The sequence below is a fragment of the Arctopsyche grandis genome, chromosome 8 (genome assembly GCF_051622035.1).
Source record: "Arctopsyche grandis isolate Sample6627 chromosome 8, ASM5162203v2, whole genome shotgun sequence".
Lineage (NCBI taxonomy): Eukaryota > Metazoa > Arthropoda > Insecta > Trichoptera > Hydropsychidae > Arctopsyche > Arctopsyche grandis.
The window spans coordinates 29,854,115-29,876,036 of record NC_135362.1 but is presented as its reverse complement, the minus strand read 5'-3'; the positions used below and the strand labels follow the sequence as shown (position 1 = coordinate 29,876,036).

The following is a 21,922-nucleotide window of genomic DNA, read 5'->3' as shown; positions in this document are numbered from 1 at the left end:
ATCATGATGAATTGCATGTACTGGAATGAAAATTCCTTCTTCTGGTTGTATCTGAAAATGGATTTTATTTTAAATGTTGATTATTTGAAAGCTTAATACACTAGCCAAGATTTTATGATTCGGTGATTATTCCGCAAAAAGCGATCTCGCGCGCACGTCACTAAAATCTCGATCACGGAACATCTGGCACTATAAAATTCCGCGCGAAATATCGTACTAACGAACACTCGAGTACCAGATATTCTTGTGGCAACGATTGTCGTGCGCGCAATCGCAATTTACGCAATGATCCGTTTACCATATCTACATATATGATAGGCCAAATGTTATATTGTCAAATTTTAAAGGTTTTTTTTATTAATATATTAATTTCAATGATATTGCAACGTGGGAACATGAGGGATAGCATCCACTGTCTAAGTGCATTCGTAGGTGAAGAATAGGGACCCCGGATTAGCCTATAACGGGACTAACGGGAGCCCGAACAAAGTATGCCAATCCTGAGGTATTGACCGAAAACCATCGGTTGGCCAGTGCTTCGCCGGTAAGCACTTACTTTTTCCCCGGCTGTTGAAATAAACAGTTGCGCATTACCAACACGGTCGTATCACTCGCCCTATACCCATAAAAGTATACGCCGGAGATCTCACAGACTTGGGTGAGTGTGTGCGTAAACGATAGACTCACCAGGGTAGACCTTTATGCGCCTAGACAATAAACACATTAATGGATATGGAGGTACACACGGTGGATCAGATTATTCTGGAGTGAGCGGTGGTTCCACGTGGACCTCTCGAATTGTTGAATAAATGCTATGAAGCGACTTTTACCTTTCATTTGGATCCTGAACCCACCCCTACGTAACAATATTATAATATATACATAATAAATATTGAATGTATATTAATTTGTTTCATTGGGTATTATTACATATGACATCTTTTCACTCCCACAAAGCGAAACTTTTTTACTCAATTTTTCAGGAAGTTTGCTAATTTTTGAGGCCCTGCTGTTTGAATTTCTTCTGTACAAATTTTCTCCTGGAGTTGCTGAATGAGATGAAACATGCATATATGTAGTTTCTCTTTCAAATAATCACAGCAACAAATTGAAAAAACGTGGAGTTAAATCTGATATTTTCTTAAAATTATTCGTTCGCTGAAATTTCATTCGATGGATGTTTTTCACATTAGTTTTCATAGCAAGAAAGCAAAAAAGTATGGTTTTTTAAGAAATTGACAATAGTGAACCGTTTTTTGTGCGAAAAACATCCATTGAACGCTGATCTTTGATCATTATAATCAATATACATATATGTATATAAAAAAATTCAAATTGCTGTTGAATAATTTTCTTTCAAGCGGAGTCTGACTTGATGTAAGTACATATGTAGTTATTTTATACGTGTATGTGTTTACATAAAAATGTCAACTCGAATCAACACACGTCTTATCACATTACTTTCAGGAAAACTTACATATATAAATAATATACATACATATATGTATAAACGTAAATATGTACATGGATCTCAAAGTTTTTCATCATTGAATGAATTTTTTATTGACTTATAATCTTAAACTTTTATATGAGTGTGCTGCAATAGGTTTGTACATATTTTGAAATACTTTTTATAAATCGTTGGTAAGAGTTTACAAATTATACCTATTTCTCATTCCAATCACATTTTTATTATACATTATTTATGATTTAAAAAAAATATATTTAAAATAAATATTTTATTTACACTTGTACAATAGCAAAAAAATTGGCAACATGTCACATTTGAACATAATTTTAAAGCGCATTATAAAAAATGGTACAAAATAGTTATATCTACTTCGTTTATAATAATCATGTATGTACAATATGTTTTTTAATACATTTTAAAAAGTTTTAATTGACACAATACTTCTAAAATGAGTATTGAAAATCATTGTTCACCCGAATAAGATTAAATCTAAATCAAAGTTGAGGCAGATCTAATTATTTCTATACAGTGGTTGTAATGCAATAAGTAAGCTGTTACTACACAGTGTTAGTGTAAGGAGACGACTGATGATGATGACAGTCGATGTTTAATAAATAACGGACACGAATATTTTCTAGCGAAATTGTTAAATACTGGTCAGTTATGTATTATTTACTTTGTGCACTTGTACATTTACTTTCGTAAGGCAACGATTGTTAAAAGTCAGTAAGTAAACTAGCATGTACATTAATATATACAATTTGTGATTACTTCCAGATCTGAACGATTTTTTTATAATAAATAAAACTATTTTAGCTTCGATCCCTTCAGGGAGTGGAGACTGGTATGAATCTTTGAGGATCGCCTAGTTTAGGATTGAATCTTATATTGACTTTAGTGTCTCCATCACCGACTTCAAGGAAGGAGTTCCAATCCACCATGTAGTAGAAACCATTTCTCCGCGGAGGTGGTAGTTCAGCTTCGGAAGGATCGTCGTCAGCCTTACTACCTCCAAATGAATTCTCCAAGTCCTCAATGCTAGGTCCTTCACTGCTAGTGCTCACTTCTTTCAAACTTTCAGTAGTGGTACTAACAGTTGTGCTACTTTCAGTTGATACTTCTTTTGTGGAGTTGTCTGATTGTTGACGTTTGTTAATATCGTTCCTCAGACTATCATCTACAGTGGCGATGTCCTCCAACGAAAGTGGATCTATACCTGTGGCCAACTGCTGCTGAGATCTTTTCAAATCGCTTGTTTCATAATTTATTGGAAGATACGCATTCGATGGGTTTGTCTTGGTCAAACCCAAATCTGTGAGGATGCTTGCCATTTCTGGAGGGAACATGTTCGCATCCACTTGTTCAAATTTGGGATTATCATCATCATATTCAAATGACACAGGTGTTTCCGTAGTGTCTTCATTTACTTGAGTATTTTCAGCTTTTTGAGAATTTTGTAAAAGGTCGTACATTTTTAAGATATTTTGGACATCAATGGGCACATCAGCTGTTTCCTGCTGATAAGCCATTGGTAAGGGTTTGAAATTTTCGTAAGCTGAAACTTCACTGTAAGGAACTTCCAGAGATTCTACAGATAGCTGATCGTTACTTGAGAACTCTTTGAATGGTTCTACAACTTTTTGCTTAGACCCACTATCACTTTCAGTATGTTTTTGAACTGTTGCCTTTTTACTCGGCTTCTTGGTAACCTTTTCCGGTTCTTTTGTCGTCGTTGTTGTAACGACTTCCGTGGTTGTCTCAACATCGTTGTATGAATGCGATGACACGTACTTGGTGATGGGTCTTTTGGTGAATAAATCTGTCATGTCTTCGATATCGCTGTCGGTCGGTTTGAATGGCAATACCACCATTATCTTCTCTTCAGTGGCATTGTTTGTTGGTATTCCTATCTTTCTCTTGTCTTCATCCGTTATGTTTTGTAAAAGTGTGAGTATATCATCGTCGGACAAACGAGGAAGTTCAGGATGAGCTTCCAGAATAGACTGAACATTTTCGACAGTCTTGGCCACGTCTATATCGAAATCTCCATTGTCGATTGCTGCTGAAGTTGCCGACGATATTGCTATTGCCAATATGGCTATTTTGAATAGCATGTGAGCCACCATCTGGAACAACATAATAATTGTTTACATTTTACTATACTTTAATAGACATTTTAAGTTTGCCAATGAAATGCGATTGATTATTTACACATACAAGTGTGCAATACTTTGAATCACATGATACAATTATCTTTACTATTTGATTAACAATTCATTACTTATGTTACTATGGAATAGCTGTTAATACAGCTACAGTATCGTAAAATTCTTTTTAACATACATACATAGATTCTTAGCCCTTTTCGGATATCAATCCCTTTTTACATACCTCCTTTGCGTTTCACTAACGATTAGAATTCAGGAAAAAGTTTGCCTCTTATTCGATCGTTTTCATACTTTGCCATATTGCTCATTTTGGTCATTAATATAAGTAAATGGATCCTCCGCCATTACGATGGTGCAAAAATATCGTATAAGACGCGTTTTAAATTTGAATTTCTGAAAAGTGACTGACGTCTATCCAGTTCTTAGTTTTAAACATAGATGGCGGTAGTAAAATAAAATTATTGGTATTTTTATTCAAAATAATAATTTTATATACAAATTATAGAAGAGGTATGTTTTTAAAAAACTTTTTTTTTTTGATAATTTTCATGTTCCCGTGATTATTATAAAAGTCAAGTGACCCACGACTTCAATACATTTGTAAAAAGCATATTCAATAGGGTAAAAAATATATATTTTAACGTAGAGATTAGGTATCATTTGATCTCGTGTTCGCGCCAAAAAGGCCTCGACGTATGAACAAGCTGTATACAACAGCCAATAAGGTCTCGCGACCTATCGGCCAATCATCTCTCTGTACGGAGAGTACCCGATGGGCAGTGGCGGACTGGGACTGAAATTAGTACATGCCAGGAGTCAAAGGGGGCCCCCAGGGTTAAAAAAAATTTTTCCTCCCCCCCCCCCATATATAAAAAAAAAAATCTTTTTTTTTTATCACGCTAAAAATCTAGGGTAAAAAATAAATCAAATTTTCAAAAATGCACGAATCAAAAATAAAAATTGCAATTATATTTTGCAATTTTTATTTTTATTTTTATTAATTAGAATATACACATACTACACGTCTTACTGGCAATTAACAGAAATACAAAATGTATATAGGAAACTTTATTTACAAGATAGGACTGAACCGAGATTCAACAAGGACATACACATAAAATACATAATTATAAAAGAATAATAAAAAATCTAAAAGAAAAATTGGAAAATTAAGAGTATATTAGCAAACGTTTGAGTCCTTTCGACGCTTGTGCATATCTGTTAATAATTTCTTCTGCATCCAAATCATCTAACATTTGCTTCTCAATAGAAAGGAACATAAAATTTTCTAAATTTTCTTCAGACAACGTATTTCTCAGTCTGTTCTTAATTATTTTTAATTTTGAAAACGTCCTCTCACATTGCACTTGTGTAACTGAGAGTGTGGAGACGATTTTGTATAATTCATATAGGTTATCATACGCTTTGTCGTGTAGTCTGTTCGACGATAAAATTTTTAAAACGCACGATGGACATGTTCTGCAAGTTTTACAGCTGCTGCTGTCATCCTCACTCTCACTAATTTGAAGTAATAGCTTCAATATATCAAAATTTGAGGCAAATGAAACCAATTCTAATTTTACATTGCCTCTTTTGATTAGTGGAAAGAACTTCACAACACCATCCAATGCAATATCATCAAGGCCTTTTTCTGCAATAATTTTAAAATTAGCTGGGTCCAACCAAGATAAATCTTTATACAACTGCTTGTGATGTATAAATCGTGATTGTAGCGATTGGACAATGCGATCCATTATAAGGTTAAATACAGTTATTCGAAAATCAGCCAGAGGATCCGAAGAATTTCCTTCATCATTAGTTACTTCATCTGCCATTCTTTTCTTCTTCCTTTGTCTTTTAACAGGCAACGCTGTTTCTATAGAATCAATTTCCAATGTTTGATTTTCATCCATATTAATCATTGAAATCATATCATTACATATTGTTACGAATTCGAAAGCCTTACTGTGAACATTATGGAATGTTCTTTTCTGTTCCATCAACTTTGTTGTTGCTGTATCTACCAAACTCCATGCAGTAAACATATCTAAACAATTTGTTTGTAAATAACTAGACAAGGGGGCTGTGGTTTCAAATATGTACAAGTAAGTAAATGCTGTCAATATGGTTTCAAACTTTTGAAGACTCTGGAGTAAATAAGTGGCTTCGTGCTTCGTTTTTGCATCAAACTTGTCTGAATCCTGTATCATTGATAAGCATGTAAGTAGATTTACGAAAGTACTAGCAGTGGGATCATTAAAATGTCCAAATATTGTTGTTGCTGCATTAGATTTTCCCGACCACCTGGTTTCACCAATTAGTTTTAATCTTTTCATCTTTTCTTGCCCCAGTTGTTTTTCAACAACTCCTATCCACACAGACATTCTCTTATATGATCCATTTATAAAAGTTGCTAAATTTTGAAGCAAATTAAAAAAAGAAACTGCAGACACACAACATTTTGTGGTTTCAGTTACTACCAAATTTAAGACATGGGCATAACACCATATATGAACATGTTGATCTGCCATGTTAGCAAGTTTACTCTGCAAACCATTATACTCTCCATGGTAGCTTGCAGCACCATCGGTGCTATCAGATATACAATTTTTAGGGTCAATATTAAGATGTTGCAACTTTTCAGTCAATAAATTAAAAAGTCCCTGTCCTGTACCATCATTACACGGCACAATTGAAAGTAGGCGCTCATAGACAATGCTTTTATGCACATACCGAATAATGATGCTAAATTGATCGATGATTGTATTATCCTGTGTTGAATCAACCTGGATAGAATAATATTTTGCTTCAAAAACTTCATGACTAATTCTTTCTTGAATCATAGTTTTCATAATATGGATTAACCTATTAACAGTTGTTTTGCTCAAGTAGGTAATTAGTCCACCACGGCCTTTATTTCCCGCCTTTCCTTGGTGCTTAAGTCGTTTCATTCTTTGATATGACTTTTTTTGCACTGCAGAAACGTGAGCTGCTATAATGGTGTCATATTTTGCCATCAACTGCACTGAAGCCAAAAAATTACCATGATTCGAAGCTTCATCATCCAGAGTATAGGCCGATTCATTTCTGTGACTTCGAAAAGAAACTGCTTGCTTGCCTAACATCTTTATGATGTCTATAATCCTCATGACAATACTTCTTTGCTTTAGTACCTTTTCTTTCTTTTGAATTAATGATGACGCAAAAAAATTATCTAATGTTCCATTATTAACCACACTGATATATTGATGAACATTTCGCACATGGGTTGTTGTCGATTCGTGCACAGCCAAGTTCTGGCTAATACGTCTGTAGTCACTAAAGCCATGTACAAATGATGATGAATCCGATTTGGGACACTCAAACGCTAAGCAATATGAACAATATAAGCACTTATTTTCTATGTTATATGTTAGCCAATTTCTTGGGACTGAATCATTCATAGTGTTTCTCTCATATAATCGAGCATCAAATGGTAGATCACTTACAGGCTGAAATGGATGTTCAGCAAAAAATTGTTTCAGATTGTCTCGCGATGGATATTGAAATATTCCAGTAGTACATTTTTTTTCTTGTGTAGGTTCAATAACATCATGTGCCTCAGAATTTATGTCTGAAGTAATATCTAATTCCTTGTCACTAGTTGAAACTATAGGTACATATATGCGCGGATGTTGCAACTATAGGAAATATAGTCTGTACAGATACCGGAATAATGAAGCCTGAAGTACTGGGCCTGGGTTGATTAATATAGGATGCACTTATTCTTGTCTCTATATCCAAAGAATTTCTTTCTTGTTCTTGCAACTCACTTGTCAATACATCATCGCCATGAGTATTGTTTCTTGTTTCTTGATTATTTGTTGCGCAACTGGACATTGATGCGGGAAGTGGTTGTGGTACTATAAAATCTGTAATAGATCTGCAATACTTGGCTGACTTCTGTTTTTTTGTTTCTTGGCGTTCTTTGCGTTTTAGTGATCCAGATTTATACCTTCTCTTTTCCATGTTAATAGGGGTAATATATCTGAAAATCAAAACCGATTTATATTTTTGCAAAGCAGTTTCTTCTCTTTTTGTTTTTACAGGGTTTATTATACGATTTTTTTAATTCTTCGTATTAATAAGGATTTTCATTCAATTATAATTATATTTTTAATCGATGCTAATTACAAATTCTTTATATGTAAAATAACACTGCTCTACACGAAAAATGGTTCAGAGACCAGATATGAATTTTCTTATAGATATATTTACAGTGAACCCGAATCTGGTAATAAAAAATGTTGGTTGGCCCGAGATTCGGAGATACATACATATGTATATGTGTTTTTTAAATCGCGCGATTTTTCTATATCTTGGTGTTGTTCGGTCGATGTCTCAAAATCTGTCAATTTACTGTTCAAAATGAATATTGGAATCTATAGTCGGGTATTTTATCTTTCATTTGTAGTACTTTTCAGCTTTCAAATCTCTCTAAATAGTCGTCCAGTTCAAATCAAAAGTCAAAAGTACGTATTTTCATTTGGGATTTTTTCCCATTGTTAATACTATTTTATATTGAGTATTTTCTATTGAAACATGTTTATTGAGATAGTGTTCTGGCCACACTATTTTTTTTTTCGTTTAAAAGGGTTAATCGGAAGTGTGCTGAATTTTAAATCATTTTGAACAGGAAATTGACAGATTTTGAGACATCGACCGAACAACACCAAGATATAGAAAAATCGCGTGATTTAAAAAACACATATATCTCCGAATCTCTAGCCAATCAACATTTTTTATTACCAGATTCGTGTTCATTGGGCATAGATCTATAAGAAAACTCATATCTCGTCTCTGAACCAAAAAAAAGTCGTCATTTGTCGAACATTGTAATCAACGGGACTATATAATATTATGTTTTTGTAGTTAATATATGTTCAATTCATCATCCAAGACTATTATAAAACGATTGAATCCACAATTAAATCGACTACCATGGCAGGTGTTGTCAATTGACTTTTAAATATTTAAATTATTATGGTATAGTAAGAAGATTATAAATGATGTTCAATCGAACACCTCGTATCTGAATCAAAGAACTACATAATTTTATATGCAAAAGTTACCAATATTTGAAACGAATTCACTGAATATAACGAGCCTATCCCTTTAATTGTTTGGTTTTCGGGATTAAGGATTTCGTATGGTTACAATTATTTTTTTAACTGATGCTAATTGTAAATGCCTCTAAATGTAATTTTATATTCCCCATGGGTTTTACCAAACTTTTAAAAAAAAGGGAATATACCAAAATGTATTATGGATGATCCTACTATGATGCTATCAGTTTATTTTTAAATGGCCAACATTTGCATCGATTTACCTGCTTACACAATAAGGGTGTCTCGATACCTGGAAAACATCATGTAATACATTTTTTTACGCAGCGAACAATCAACAATTAACTATAATTATTATTTAATTGTCATGTCTATAGAAAAATTTATGTTATGAATAGATGATCTTGCAATTGACAATAATACCCATGTCAAAATAACAATTTTAGCAAGTTTCATATTTATGCACCGGAAGACAAAAATGATTAGTAAAAATACGTTTTAGCAAAAGTGGACTTTTCGCTACCTTTTCGAAATAAAGGAAAAACCACAATTTCGTTTTTTACGAGATATGATAGGTAAAGTACATTTAGTCTTACTTCAACTTTCGTTGGAGACATTCATCCATTATCTGATCAAATTTCATCCGATCTGTTTTTTTATTTATTAATTCGCGACTCCTAACTATTGAACCAACTGCTACGTATACATAATAACTACGACCTGGCCGTCCTTGGATTTATCACTTCACGACTTATCTACATACATACTGGACTTCCCACTACACATCTAAAGCCTGGACCGCCCTTGGATTCATTCTTAGAGAGTGCAGTTTTTAAATAAATGTATATATGTATGTATGTATATAATTTTTTCTTCTCATTTTATTATTTTGAGATTTTTTATAGTGCTTTGGTGAAATCTTAAAATTAAATCGTATTGGGTAGGATACCCAATATTAAGAGAAGCAGACTTACTTAATCGCTTTCTATTTTCAGTTTATTGAGTTTATAAATATTACAATAAATATTTCCTTTCTTTTCCCTAAAAATATTGCAAAAATGTATTACAAATGTGACGTGAGGAAATAGTTCATTAACTAAATAGAAACTTAAATCGAAAAAATGCGGCAAATAAATTTTCAATATAAAGAATTATCAAAAAAACTAAAATTAAAATTCGATCTCCGGCTCAATTTCACCGGATACGATTTGCCTTTGAAATCGAATTGAGATTATGTCCAAAAATCGATAAATAATTAAACTTTGCAGTTGAAATAGCATATCGTAGAGAAAACATAACAGTTAAATTTTTTTCAAATTAAGTTAAAGTATTGATCGATAAAATATTACTAAAAATTACTATCGTGAAGGCAATGTTTTTTTTTATTAAATTTGCTTTTCTCTAGTAAGTTGACCAAATAAATGTCAGTTAACAACACTTGCCACGATATTCGATTCCACTGCGGAGAATTTATTCAAGCATTACAATTTTTCATATTCACAAAAAAATTTGAGGCATAGCGTGGGTTGTGCAACACTTCCCCTTTGGGGTCGCTCGACGATACACGTAAAAACGTAAAGGAGGTATGTAAAAATAAAGCGTATTTAACCGCATCCACGCTTATCATTTGGAATCATTCACATCCTGAACCTACATATGTATATATATTGGAAAAACTTTGCGAACATAGATTTTATTGTATTCTATTTACATCTAGATACAATAATTCAAAATAAAACCGTCTTGGATGATGAATTGAACATACATATATTAACTACAAAAACATAATATTGTATAGTACCATTGATTATTTTACATATAAAAGCATTTATAATTAACATCAATTAAAAAAATAATTGTAACTGAACGAAAATCCTTATCAATACGAAGAATTAAAAAGTTCTTATAATAAACCCTGTACTAGATATTTTTTCTATTGATTGTAATATTTTTATGCTTTAAAATACTTAATTTTCTAGCGAATTTCTAAAGTCAAAAATACATATTTTTACACAACTTTTCCCCGTGCTGTTATGGGTTCATTTGGACAGTTTTTTTTATTTCAACACGTTTATAGGGATTGGTTTTTTTTTCTCAATATATTTTTTTTATCTAAACGTAATAATTCGAGCGGTACGTGAATTTCAATCGAATTAAAACAAACATCCGCTAAAACGTTGTCGCGTATGAGTGCGAGGGAGAAATTGAAATTCATTAACACGAAAAATGTTGTTTAAATTTTAAAATATCAACGCATTAAATAGATCAAAACTCATACTTGAGCGAATTTAAGAACACTTTTTCAGTGGCTGTCGACGACACAGCAAGTTAATGTGTTATATAATATAGGTATATCTAAAGTTTTAGTACTTTTTTTAAAGCTGTCTAAATTTCCAACATCAAACTCCTTTTTTTATTGTTATCGATAGTTTTTTTTACCCTTGAGAGATTTTATTGTATTCCGTAATTTGGTTTTCTATGCAAAACAAACAAAATTAAACAATGAAAAAATTAAAAAAATCACTTACCTTAAATCAATGTGAATTTTATAAAATAATATAAAATTCTGAATGTTTCCGCTCTCACAAACACTTTGTAATTATGCCTTGTCTGCTGTACTAGATGTTGAATAGTACTAGTTCGAAACACAACTAAAGTAAATTGTACGATATTAAGTTGCTTTAAATGTGTAAAAAAGAAAACATATGTTTTGGATTATGCCACTTCGAAGAAAATAAAAGGATAATATTGAAATTTTCGAAGTCGTATTTAGCCAATAAAATAAAAAGGTTTGCCGGAGAATCGTACAAAGTTACCGACAGATCTTTGGAATAGATTTTCAACGGTTTTAACTGGTTTCTTTCGAAAGATCGTGGGTAAAAGTCGCTTTAAAGAGTTTCGTTTTCAATTTAGGTGCAATAAAAATGGCAAAAGCAAAATAGATCTATAAATTACATTGTATATTTCGTTTTAACCCTTGTCCTAGGTAAATAGAATGCATCATAAAATAATGTGGCACAAAAGCGGCTTTTACTTTCGGTAGAAAACAATGCATAATATTTTCGATTAATATTAATCAAAACTCGGGCTTTTGAGGAGGGGGCAAGATTAGGAATAAATTTTATATTCGGAAACTATTTAAAATTGTGTATTTAAATCTTACTATATTGTCGAAGTATAATCAAATGTTATTTTTAAAGTATGAAGTAAATTTAAATCGCTGGTTGATGATGAGTATCAAAATTGTTTTATGAAATTTACTTTATTTTATTCACGGAAATTTGTATATTCCCATTTTTATTTCAGTAGGTATTTGTTACATATGTAGGTTAATAGGTATATACATAATCTTGAGGTTGGAAATGGGCTTGACAAAAGGGCCCACACAAATGTTGAAACTTACATTTCGAGCCTAATAAAAAAAGTTAACCGATCCTTGGGCTATTAAAGCAGGTATTAGTTGCTTTTGTATATCGTAAGAAGTTTCTTTTGTTGAAATACCCAAACTTTAGGTCCCGAAGTGCAATATCCTGTACATTTTTACACACGTAAAATGAAATAGTGAAAAAGCTATTTAACTTTACTGAGGGCCCCTATTTTCTAACAGATCGTGGGGCCCACGTGCCATCGGGCATGTTAGCTTGTATGGCCAGTCCGCCACTGCCGATGGGTATAAATATTAGGCGGTTTTGGTCCAGGGTTCATTAGGAGTTTTGGTTCATTCATTCATTGGCAGGCCGACGGATCAAGAACAATAAACTATGTACTTCTACCACACTGTGGGTCTTTCACTTCGATCTCGGAAACCCCTCACACGTCCTCTCTACAATATAAATAATACAATGAGACCAAAATAAATAAATAAATAAATTTGAGACCAAAAATGAAAATTTTATTTCTTTATAGTCGATTCATTTTTAAGTTTATTTTATTACTAGAGACCGAGTTGAGAGAGTTACAGTTCATGAAACTGACTCGGATAAAATTACTATTTATTGATGTGTTTAGATATGTACGTACATATGAGCAATATATAATTTTGACGTTGTGTATGCGATTGCATCAATTTATGTTGCTTTCAGTGTGAAATATTATGAGATTGCACCGGAAGTTATGAGAGGACAGATGACGAAACTGATGTTAGCCATGCGACGTCGTCTTTACCACTACTGTTGTATTACACACGTACTAAAACGCGTTTTACTCAACCAGTGAAAGTGGATGAGTATCTCCGTGAGAATGGCATAAGCACTTTCCCAATTCGGTAAGGTCACGGCGACGCGTTTGCACAGGAGTTTCCCAAACGAGTGCCCACCCCATGATCCACACCACACAGTCATAATAGGAACTGGTCGATTGCATAGGCTATAGTTTGTTGCATAGTATGTAGACATGTTTTTGCGTAAATTATGTAGACGAACCGGTAGGATATCGACGGATGCTTTCGCCTCTGAATGTGCAATCGAAAGTAAATTATACAATTCGTGTGAAAGTGCCATAATTGCTGAATATTTTAATTGGATTTATTTCGCTCAAATGAACTCCGTCTACGCCCAGCGAGGTCAATGATTTTTCCCAATCTATCAAAAGTAACGTAAGGTGGTACGAATAAAGAGAGATTTCAATAGAATTAATGACTTTTCTTCTGCTTACAAATCTAAGGAGCCAGCTACTAGAGACATGGCAACATTGTGATATATTTATTGGTCTTAACTAGCTGAACCCGACATGCGTTGCAATGCCATTCAATTTTATATATAGGTATAGATATATTTGTTGACGTGGGCCATCTGCTGTGTGTTTTTGGTACAACCCTGAATGGTCAGTACATTCGAGTGCGAGGTAGGCGTGGCGTGATTATCGTCACACTCGCGGCGTGATAGCTTTATTTTCGCGTCAGTAAAATCATAATTACGAATATTATTATTAAGAGGTTTTTCCCCGTTTTTTTTCACAGTAATCTTCCCGGAAATGCATACAACAAATCCTGAAAGTTCCATCGTAATCTGTTCAGTGGTTTAGGAGTCTATTCGAGACACACACAGGCGTTCAATTTTATATATATAGATTATAACTAGGTGTTCATAGACCGTGGGAACCAGGGCCGCGCCTAGGAGTTCAGCCGCCATCTAATTTTATCAGCGTTTGTATGAATCATGTTAATTCGTGGTATAGTGTTGAAAATTTGAATCACAATAAAAATAAACTGGAAAAACAGACAGAAAACCAAAACTTTTAGTTCCGAACAGGAACAGACGACAAGAGAGACTGGACGCTTTCAAGTTAATTTATGAAAATATGGTGTTTTACCCTCATCTAGGTCATTGTTATTTCGATGACCAACCAATATTCAACATCCCTGAAGAAATACAAAGTCAAAGTCAGTCGTAAAGATAATAGAACATAAAATACCTAGCTCTATGCGGACCGAAGCTATACCTGCTATCCCGTTATTTGCCCGAATTATAGTTCGGGTGTGTTACAAGTTGTAACTTGCAACAGCAATCCACAAGTATACAACAAGACAGCTCAAATGCATTTTAAAAACTACGATGAAGGAATATAATTTTTTCGACTCTCATTTCTTTTGGCCGCCTGTTTGCGTTGCACACATTTGTACATATGTATAGTAGGTGTGGCCAGTGTGGCAAACGTGAAAAAAGAATTTTCTTCAATTGCAGAATTAACAAAATTATTTAATATTATTTTCATTGTTGATAAGAAGATGTCTGTTTATTAAACAAATTTTTACTGAAGCAAACGAGAGAAAAAAATGAGAAATGGACTTTTTAAAGATCATTTCGCTTACAATAATGTATATAAAATTGTAGCCGACATCCTTTCAATTCTACATTCCATTGCAATTTGCGAAATAATATTTAGTTTAATGAGTGCAACCTGGAGAAAGGAAAGAAACATATTATTATTTAAAAATTAGAAGCTGAATTAATGCAATTGTAATGACTAGAGGCAGGACCGGAAGCGTGCTTTTTCCAGGAAATAGGACGTTTTGGGTCTATTTTCCAGAAAATTGGGAATATTTTTTGTATGTTCTCATCTACATATATACATATATACATACACATTTATGTACATTATACAAACATTAAAATTTAAATTAAAAATATTTTTTTCTTAATTTCTTCATTAATTTTTAAACGTATTATTTTTCTTTTAGATCGTTCGAATTAGTGAATGGGTCAATATGTGATTTTGGAAATCTGGCAACCCTGCGTGTGGCCCTGGTGGGAACCCGTCTCTTACAATGGGATCTGTTTCTATCTATTTCTATTACTTTTTAGTATTCTCACTTCTGTTTGAATATAACTTATTCAACATTGTTGTTGAGACGATCCCATACAAAATTTAAATATTGGCCCTTTCTATAAAATCATTTTTTTCGATTTAATTTTTGGATCACCTTTTCTAAAAAGCGGTGGAAAACAGTTAAAAATTTACCCTTCATACGCTACATAGGATAGTTCATTAAACGACTAAACGTCGATATTATATCAAATATAATATATTCATTATCAGACATTGACTTTGTTGTTTGATGATTAAGCGTTGCTTGAAAGTTCACCCAGTTTCATTTGACTTTTTTTTCGTAGATTGATAAATTGTGCAAATATAGATAAAGTAGACTTAAAAATATACTACATATAATTTACGATATGGAATTACAATGTTTCGTTCGATACTTTTATCTAATCAGTTGCACGTTAAATGCATGAAAACCAGACACACATTTTGTAATAATCTTTGCCGGTTTCATTTGTGGTAATCTTTACCGGTTTCAGGATATGTGTTTAGTTCGTGTATCATTCAGTTTATACAAAAATAAAAAAAATTGAAATTAAATTTAAAATTCATATGTAAAATACTCGTAATTCCATTAGATGAAAGAGAGAAAATCTATTTTTTTTTTGAAAGCATGTCAAATGTATTACAAAACATTAAACGACAGTTTTCGTCACGCTTTTTTTATAAAAATATAATATTTCACCTGTCCATTACACTTATACTATTCCAGAATCACAATAATCTATTATTAGATAACATAATGTTTTGTGACTGAAACGTGCAATGCAAAACAATAGGTACTAAAAAAATGTATAGTTTTTATCATGTTGTCATGGTGATTACCTGTTTTCGCAATGTCGTTATATTATTCAAGGTACTCGACCGTAAACGCGCCATATTAATTTACATTATATTGATATTATGTAGCAGAAAATATTACGCAGATTTGAATTAATCTATTCCGAGTACATTTGAGCAGTGATGATTCAATCATTCGGTTTCACGCGAAACCGAATTCATCTTTTTCTTTTTAAGATTAAGCCAATCAGTTTTGTTCTCATTCAGCATGTTCACTTTGATATTGTATTAGTAAATGAACAAAATGAACAGAAAATTAAAAAATCCTAGTTGAAGAAAAAATTCAAATATGGTCATAGAATTGTGAATAGGTTTTTGAGCTATTTTTCCTATTATGCTGTACATTAACATTAGAATAATATAATACTATGATTACTAACCAAATTAAATTAAATTTTAAAATAGAAAATGATCAGTAGATCAGTAGCTATTAAAATATATATAAGATGTATTGTGAACATAATTTCGTAACAATTAAAAGCATTTAAAAATCAAAAAAAAAATGTGGTCATAATTTATTTTAATCGATACTGTATACTAAATTTTTTTGTTAGTCTTGACGTCAAGTCGTACGAGGAGTTCATAACTACATAGGTATGAGAATTGTTCTTATGCCTTTTTTTGTAGTTATTTATTAAAAAAAATTCGTATGTATGGTTTATTTTGTTTACACGAATTGAAAAGCATTTGTGAATGTTTTTATCAATCCAGGATACATTTTATTTAGCAGTTGCAAACATGTTTCGTTACAAATTTATCAACGCAAAAAGCAGACGAGTTTCCATTACTCAATTATATAACTACACATCGAAAATGAAAGTCAAAAATTATCATTTTATATTATTATTAAATAATCGCTCAATATATTTTAATATTTAATAAAAAATGAAATTTTGACCTTTAGCGTGTATCTGAATTATGCAAGATTTTTTCCGACACATTCATTTTCATTCGTTCGACTCTCGAATAACTTTTTCTTTCATACAATAATAATAATAAGTAATACTCAATTTTAAAATTTAAATTTATATTGATAAAAAGTATTAAATGATAAAAACAAATGTAAGAAAATTTGCTTTTCAATTGTTTTCGAAATAATATTTCAAAACACAAATATGTACATCAGTGGCGTAACTAGAAAAAATATTATATTTTATAATGAAAACTTCTGTCAACTGCAACTATAGAAAAAAACGGCCAATAAGCATGCAAATGTTAGCAAAAGGCGCCCCTTCAGTTCTTTTTGCTCGCTTTCAAAGTCACAAATTCAGCAATTATATCTTACAAAGACATTTTTGAAGCTTCTTCATGTTCAATCTATATTATATCTAATTCACTGAGCCTGAGTTGACTCAGCGAATTACTTTTATAGTCTTTTATTAATTTGAAAAAAAACTATAGTAAATCACGTTATCGAATATTTGATTTAAAATAAAATAATTATCCGAAAATTTCAAACGATATCAACTACGAGAATGTGACTCACAATACACAAATGAAACCAAAATATTTCATTAAACATTATTTTTTTAATTTAACATCGGGTTTATAAATCATTGCAGACAATTATTATTACTGTACTGTATTATTTTCCATAATGGAAAACTATTAAACGTCGTGAGAAGGAGTACAAAATCGTCAAAATTTGGCACGCAATTTGGAGAATAAACTTTTGACTAGTGCTTTCATTAGTCTTATGAATAATTTTAAGAAAATCTTTACGATTTTTATTTGAAAAATGAGTAGTATTTTAATTTTAAACCCTTTTGTGCCCCTAAAGCTAAAAGGCCCGCATGCACCGCATGCCTTTGCGGGGTCTACCTCACGGCACCGAAAGTGAAAAGGTCAAAAAAACAAATATCAGAAGGCAAAGATCGAAAATCGAAAGATCTTAAGTCGAAAGATCAAAAAAAAAGGGTGCATGGTAAACGGTACTACAATAATAAATCGCCGTTTTAAAATCATACACATGAATTCAATCAATTCTATAGAACGATTAAAAGTCATAAACCTTTTATTGGGTCAAAATAAATTTCCATTATGTCAAAAGCTACCAATAGCACGCCACAGTATGCATGTATATATGTATGTAGTATGTACATTTGTAATAAAACTAGTGGAGTATATAAATATAGTCTGAAAAAACACGCAGCGCAAGATATACCATATTTTTTATCGGTTTCAATTTTTATTTTTATTAAAATTCAACAGGAAGTAATGAGTGGACCACATATGAAGGTCACCCACTCTATATACAAGTGAACTTAATCACATTACGATGTTTCAATTTGCGTTGCAAGTAGCAACATTGCTACAAGATGACGTTGACCTGATTGCTTGTGCATTTTCTTTTCGATCACAATTTTGTCAATGCAAATGCTTCAAACATTTGCTTGCGCCACATCGATCATTGGGTCACGGACATGGTAATTCTAGCTCTTGGATATCGAACCCATGGTAATAATTGCGATGTTAAACCATCATTCAGTAAACGAGCCGACCAAGCTTATTATCATAAGAGCTACTCATGCGAAGGACGAACCGACTGAGCTACATTGCACTAGAATTCTACCAGCAAGTGCTGGTAGAATTGTAATACTGTCGGTGAAATTATAGTAACCTCATTGAAGAGGATGTGACTGAGGAGTTGAATTAAACGATGATTAAAATTACTATTTTTAGATGGGAAAGAAAAGCGTATATTCTAGTTGAAGCATTGGCACAAGATTCATAGATAGACGTATTACATATGTATGTCACTAGTAGGTGTTTTTATGTGAAAATATGTGACACATATTGAGAAATGTAATCAAGGATTTGAAAATTCGAGTATTTTAAATAGTCCTTCACACTTTTCTTGACATACTATGAGGTCACTCTAACATCCTATCGGAATTGGAACCATCATATGTATACATATACATATATAATAGGTTGTGGCTATTTGCAGGTACCATATATGTGAATTATTGGCTATTTGCAGGTACTATATCTGCGACAGGCGCAAAGCCTTCTGCGCATGCGCGTTAGAACTTTAGACCGATTATAATTTCTTACATTGAATGTATGCTAGACTTGTCTAATCAATCCTTCATTATACATGAGGCAATTAAATTTCGCACGTTATTATAATAGATTTATATCATTTAGCTAGTTCGCGGCTTGTACTTGTATGTAGGTATTATACGTTGTATATGATAATATTTTTCTAACAATTAATAATATTAACTAATTTGGATTATATTTTTTACTCTACGTCACTTTACGAGTTCGAACTAAATTTTAAGAGGCTTAAAACAAAATTTTAACAGTAAACACGCTGACAGTGACAGTTCACGCGCATGCGCAGAAGGCTTTGCGTCTGTCGCAGATATAGTACCTGCAAATAGCCACAACCTATATAATATCACTATTCTGTGTATCTGTGTAAGATAACGCTCGCCGTACTATAATAGTCGTTTCGATTCGACATACATATGTACGTTACAGCTAAAACATTGCCAACAAAACTTACAATATAATATACGAATGTAATAACGAAAGAAAAAAAAGGTCTATATATATATATATATATATATATATATATATATATATATATATATATATATATATATATATATATATATATATACTGTTTGCTACCAATGTTTCTCCTAGACTAATATACAGCGCTAAGTCTCTGAGCATGGGTCTGGGTCACTGCATCGAAAGTGACTTGAACGAAAGTCGAAAGATCGAAAATAATATATGCATGGTAAATGGACCAGAGACTTTCAGACATCGTCATAAAAATCGCGAAAAAATTCGATTTTTCGACATTCGTTCAAGTCACTTTCGATGCAGTGACGGTCACCGCTAGGTGGTTTTTACCTTTTTTTCATATTAAACAATTAAACATAAATATATTCAAAAGGAATTTGAAAAAAATTCGACCGCGTGCGGATCGAACACAGGACCGACACACTTATTTTATTTATTTTTTATTTAATAACTTAATATGCCAACACCCATGCAATGATATTTCGGTTCGGTGATTACTGGTCACAAATTACTCGTCACAAAGTCACTAAAATCTCTATAACGGAACATCTGGCAGCCGAAAAGTCCATCATACTAACGATAACTATCATAATAACGAGAACTTGAGTGCCAAATATTGTGTATTCGCGATTTTCATGGCAAAAATTGTCTTTGTGACCACCCCAATGTGACGAATAGTCCAATTACCGATATTTCATCGGGTACAACACTAGTAAACAATAATTGTATCACAAAACACTAATGATATTTATTAATTGGCATATTTGACTGTAACTAGTTAATGAATTGATCTTGTGGATGAAAAGGAAAGCTAAGAAAATAGGGAAAACATATTTTGCAAACGACAAGACGTTTAAATTTATGTAAAAAAAACTACTAAATACCCTAATTAGTGTAGACATGCTTTGGATACCTTTGTGCTGGTTCCATTTTTGTCACCATTTAATGCATTTTTGGAAAACAATGAACAGATTTCGTCAAAACTCAAGCAAAATTACACAGCGACTTAAAAAACCTCTCACTATCGTATACATTCACAAACGATACACTAAGAGAATGGTTACATTAACAAAAAACAAGATGCCAATACTATGCTTGATCTATAGAAAAACTTTTGTAGAAATATCACAAGCCACATTTCGTTCACTAAAATAGTATTTAAACATTGTATGTTTGTATGTGAGTAATATTTTGCACTCGAATGTTAAGTATTACAACTCTTCACTTAGCACTTGTTACACAATCGAAAAATAGGGTATATAAATATTGGAAAGTGTCATTGGAATTGAAATACCTTTTAAAATGAGCGAAAATGCGTAAATGAATGTGCGATAAATGAGTCGCGTGTATGTTTAGTATTCTGGTCTCGGCGCGAAAGTGAAAGCACTCACCGCTGAGCGAAGTGTCCGAGGGTCCATCGGTGTTTGCCGAGGACAGGTAAGTCTCAGGCCCCCATCTTCGGGCTCCAAAGAGTAGAGGGGACCCCCCTCTCTCCTCAGCACCTGCTCGGGGAGTTTCAAGGTGCTGGCTCCCCCCCAGGCGACCCATGATCCTCGTAACCGTTGACCAATCGCCAAGTTCACCGAACTTGTTGTCACGGTTAATGTTGTGTAATTTTCATCAATCGTTGATAATATCATAGATTTTTATTTGTGTTATAGGGGATGAACGAATGAGACGACTGGCATGTTAATGCACGTGTTTATTATATGACAGCTGAAGACGGAGTTGGTAGCAGCTCTCCGAACCCAGCCGGGTTGGTCCCCACTCGCAGGAAGGCAACCAAACTCGACCATGTCGTATAAGCGAGCCGCCACATCACTCCCCCCCCAGCATCAGCGATACCAAAATTACAAAGAAACAAATTTTACAAAAGAAAAAAATTATTGTTACACAAAGAGAAAAAATTATTACGTGGGGAGAAAAAAAATTGTTGACGTGGGTCATCCGCTGTGTACATAGGTGTACCGCCCTGAATGGTCGGTAGATTCGAGGGCGGTGACGTCGCGAGCAGGACGGTGGGTGGTCCGATGGTCGCGCCGATCAATGCGATGCTGCGGCGGCGCCGCTCTTCCGAGGCTGATGTCGGTTGGTGGGGCGGCGGGGGCGGCAGGGGTGGCAGGGGCATCGATGTGGTTAATGATACTCCGAGCTGGACTGTGAGTCGTTGTGGCTCGTGGAGGTGTTGTAGCGCTACCGCCCGTCTCGGCGTGACGACGCTCGTGGGGACGGACGGGGCCTTGATGATGATGATGATGATGATGGTGCTGAGGTGGTGTATGTCTTGTGGTGCTGGATGACCGTTCTATGTGTAGTGGATCGCGCATGACTCCACATCCAGCTGTCAAGATCGTCGTCTCATTCGCTCCCCCATTTTTTAAAAACACCTGTCGTCGACGTTGTGGCTGGACTCCAGTCGATAGGTAGATAGGTAGGTAGCCGTGTCTGCTCGTTTATTGTCACCCGCGGGCCGCGAC

The 21,922-nt window shown here is 33.4% G+C and overlaps 2 protein-coding genes across 3 annotated transcripts in view; both read right to left on the bottom strand.

Annotated features, from left to right (window-relative positions):
- LOC143916109 (uncharacterized) overlaps window positions 1–21,922 on the bottom strand; it is a 373,187-nt gene that overhangs the window by 351,044 nt on the left and 221 nt on the right. The gene's annotated exons all lie outside the window — the stretch shown is intronic.
- On the bottom strand, window positions 1,728–20,992 carry LOC143916090 (uncharacterized). 2 transcript variants are annotated; one of them, XM_077436988.1, is made up of 2 exons: window positions 20,837–20,992; window positions 1,728–3,597 (listed from the first exon to the last, which is right to left on the bottom strand). In XM_077436988.1, exons 1-2 carry the CDS (start codon window positions 20,861–20,863, stop codon window positions 2,299–2,301), a joined length of 1,326 nt encoding a protein of 441 aa, XP_077293114.1. In that variant the 5' UTR covers window positions 20,864–20,992; the 3' UTR covers window positions 1,728–2,298. The 2 variants fall into 2 exon arrangements, with proteins under 2 accessions (XP_077293114.1, XP_077293116.1); XM_077436990.1 differs by having other exon boundaries at window positions 20,740–20,864.